Source organism: Melampsora larici-populina, assembly GCF_000204055.1.
Source record: "Melampsora larici-populina 98AG31 unplaced genomic scaffold MELLAscaffold_3, whole genome shotgun sequence".
Taxonomy (NCBI): domain Eukaryota; kingdom Fungi; phylum Basidiomycota; class Pucciniomycetes; order Pucciniales; family Melampsoraceae; genus Melampsora; species Melampsora laricis-populina.
The window spans coordinates 1,032,168-1,034,558 of record NW_006768767.1 but is presented as its reverse complement, the minus strand read 5'-3'; the positions used below and the strand labels follow the sequence as shown (position 1 = coordinate 1,034,558).

Here is a 2,391-nt window from a genome sequence, read left to right as displayed (position 1 = left end):
TGCTTTCTCCTCTGTTTTATTCTCTGTATCTAAGGGACTTATCCTTTGCTTGATTCTTGTCAATAAGGAGGCTTATTGAGCAAGGAAATAACCATGTAATAGTTGATACAGTCAAACCTGCGCAAACACATAATTTGGGTGGAAGACTTTTGCTATGCATTTTGGCGGGTTGTGCATTTCTGTTGTCAAATTTGGCAGTGAAACATATCAAGATTCAAGATTTTTTCTATGCATTATCACGGGTTATGCAGCTGTGTGGTAGACCAACCTGAGCAAGCAAATTGAGGAAAAGAATTCAGAACCCACCGCCAAGAAATTCACGTCGGAATGCCCCTTCCGATGTCACATCGTGGACGGTGTTCCGAAGCAGGGTCGGGGCCAAATTGTGCGATAGAATTGTTGTGCGATGTGTAATCACATCTTCACTGTCCGATGGGATCCGCAGTCCGATTGAGGATCGCTTTGGCACAACCGATGAAACTGAGCGCCGATCCCAAACCGCATTGGTGGCCGCCGACTGAACCTCAGTCTGATCAGGTCCGATGGCTACTTGTATAGCGCTCATCCGACTAAAACAAATGTGCGATACAATCATCGCATCGCATCCCCTCTGAGCAACTAAATGTCGGGCCTTTTGTCCCGATTCAATCATTTTTTCGATTTCATGTCGGTGTTTGAATCGCGATTCAATCCCCTGAATGCCCGATTCAATCTCGCTGGCGAGGCAACTTCGGTTGCATCTTAGCGACGCATTCCAAAAGCAGCCGATGCAATCGGCGTAGGACCGATTTGGTCTCGAATCGACACAAAAATTTCAGAAAAATTTTCTGTCTTGCGAGCTCTTCGAACTTCGAATCTGAGCTCTTCGAGCTCTTCGAACTTCGAATCTTAAGCTCGAGTGTCAGAGGTCTGGGCTTTGAGCCTCAAGAGACCTTGACATATAAAGCTTCGAAGTTCGAACTTGACTTTGAAGTTCGAACTTGCCCTTGAAGACTCAGCACGTAGCCACTCTTGCGATTAAGTGCTTCCATGTAGTCAGGGTGATGCGGAGAGGCTGAGATCCAATACTCTCCTTTGATGTTCAGCATGTATGCATCCTCAGAATAGTGTGTTCTTCTGAGGATGAATAGTCCAGATGCGCATTTCAATCCATATAAGATAGGGTTCAACTCACGCGATCATCTTCATATTCAACAGTTTCTCGCTTCATCTCACTTTGACACCATTTATCAATTCATTAAGGCCAATCACCCAAGAAAGCAAAGTCTTGAAAGATGAAAACGTTAGCTCTGATACCTTGCCACTGTTCCGACTGTGAAAAAAACACCTACCAACATCCCCAGACCAATGCTAAAGTATACGGAACGCTCTGGAGACCTGCAAATCACAAAAAACATGTCAAGAGCTTCGGGACACGCGCGACATGCACGGCACAAAAACTCTCTTTATCCTCGGATATTTCAGGTAGGTAGACGTTCTCTCTTGTTAAATTGTTAATATTCCTTGAGAGTCTGAGAGCAAGCGGTTGATAGATACACGATCACCATCACAAGATGCCCAAAAGGCCTCAATGGAAAGTTTGCCTCTTGCTTCTTCGAACTTAGAAACAACAGCTTTCAATCGTAAAGCCACAGAAAGCCACTTCCAACCATCATGGGATGGGCCAATCATAGATTCAAGTGTGTTTCATCATCTTTTATTCAATAGAGTTCTATCTTTATGTGAATTTTGTTGAATTTTTGAATTTTTGACAAGCAGGCATATACAGTACAACACACTACGACAAGTTTCGACGTTGGAAGCCTTCTGACCTGGCTTACTTCCTTATGATCACATGTTTACACCTTATCAAAAATATCAGTGTGGAGGCTGCCACGCTTTGCTTGCATGTCATAGGTGCAGTCTCCACCTTCAACACCGATGAAAAGTCTTTGCAGGCCACTTTACCAAAGGCTATGAGTACATTTCTTGATGGACTACGGATTGAGCCAAAGATTCGCAGAACAGTGTGCTGCCCCAAATGCTTCAGTATGTACTATGGTGATAAGATTCCTACATTTTGCACGTCTCAAGTTACTCCCAGGAGCCGTGTATGTTCAGAGCAGCTTTTACACGAAGCAGGTATTCATGATGGGACAACCCCAAAAGCATGCCGGCTCTTTTCGACTGTATCCTTTACTGATTGGTTAGCTCGTTTTTTGAATCGACCTGGGATCGAGGATTTGCTGGAATGGAGAGACGACTATTTCAAAACGCAAGGTCCGATCATGAAGGATGTCCGGGACGCTTCAATGTGGCACTCGCTTCGTGGGGAAGATGGACAGCGGTTTACCTCCTCTCCCGGAAATCTGGTGTTTGCTTTGAATGTTGATTGGTTCAATGCAAATTGGA

At 44.6% G+C, this 2,391-nt stretch overlaps 1 protein-coding gene across 1 annotated transcript in view; it reads left to right on the top strand.

The window, feature by feature from the left end:
- Window positions 1-1,395: 1,395 nt before the first annotated feature.
- Window positions 1,396-2,391, top strand: part of MELLADRAFT_102275 (uncharacterized protein) — a gene marked incomplete at both ends in the record, with an annotated part of 2,178 nt that continues 1,182 nt past the window's right edge. Inside the window, 3 exons of the mRNA XM_007405309.1 lie at window positions 1,396-1,464; window positions 1,511-1,679; window positions 1,759-2,185. Coding sequence (XP_007405371.1) covers window positions 1,396-1,464; window positions 1,511-1,679; window positions 1,759-2,185 — 665 coding nt within the window. The remainder of the gene's footprint in view (window positions 1,465-1,510; window positions 1,680-1,758; window positions 2,186-2,391) is intronic.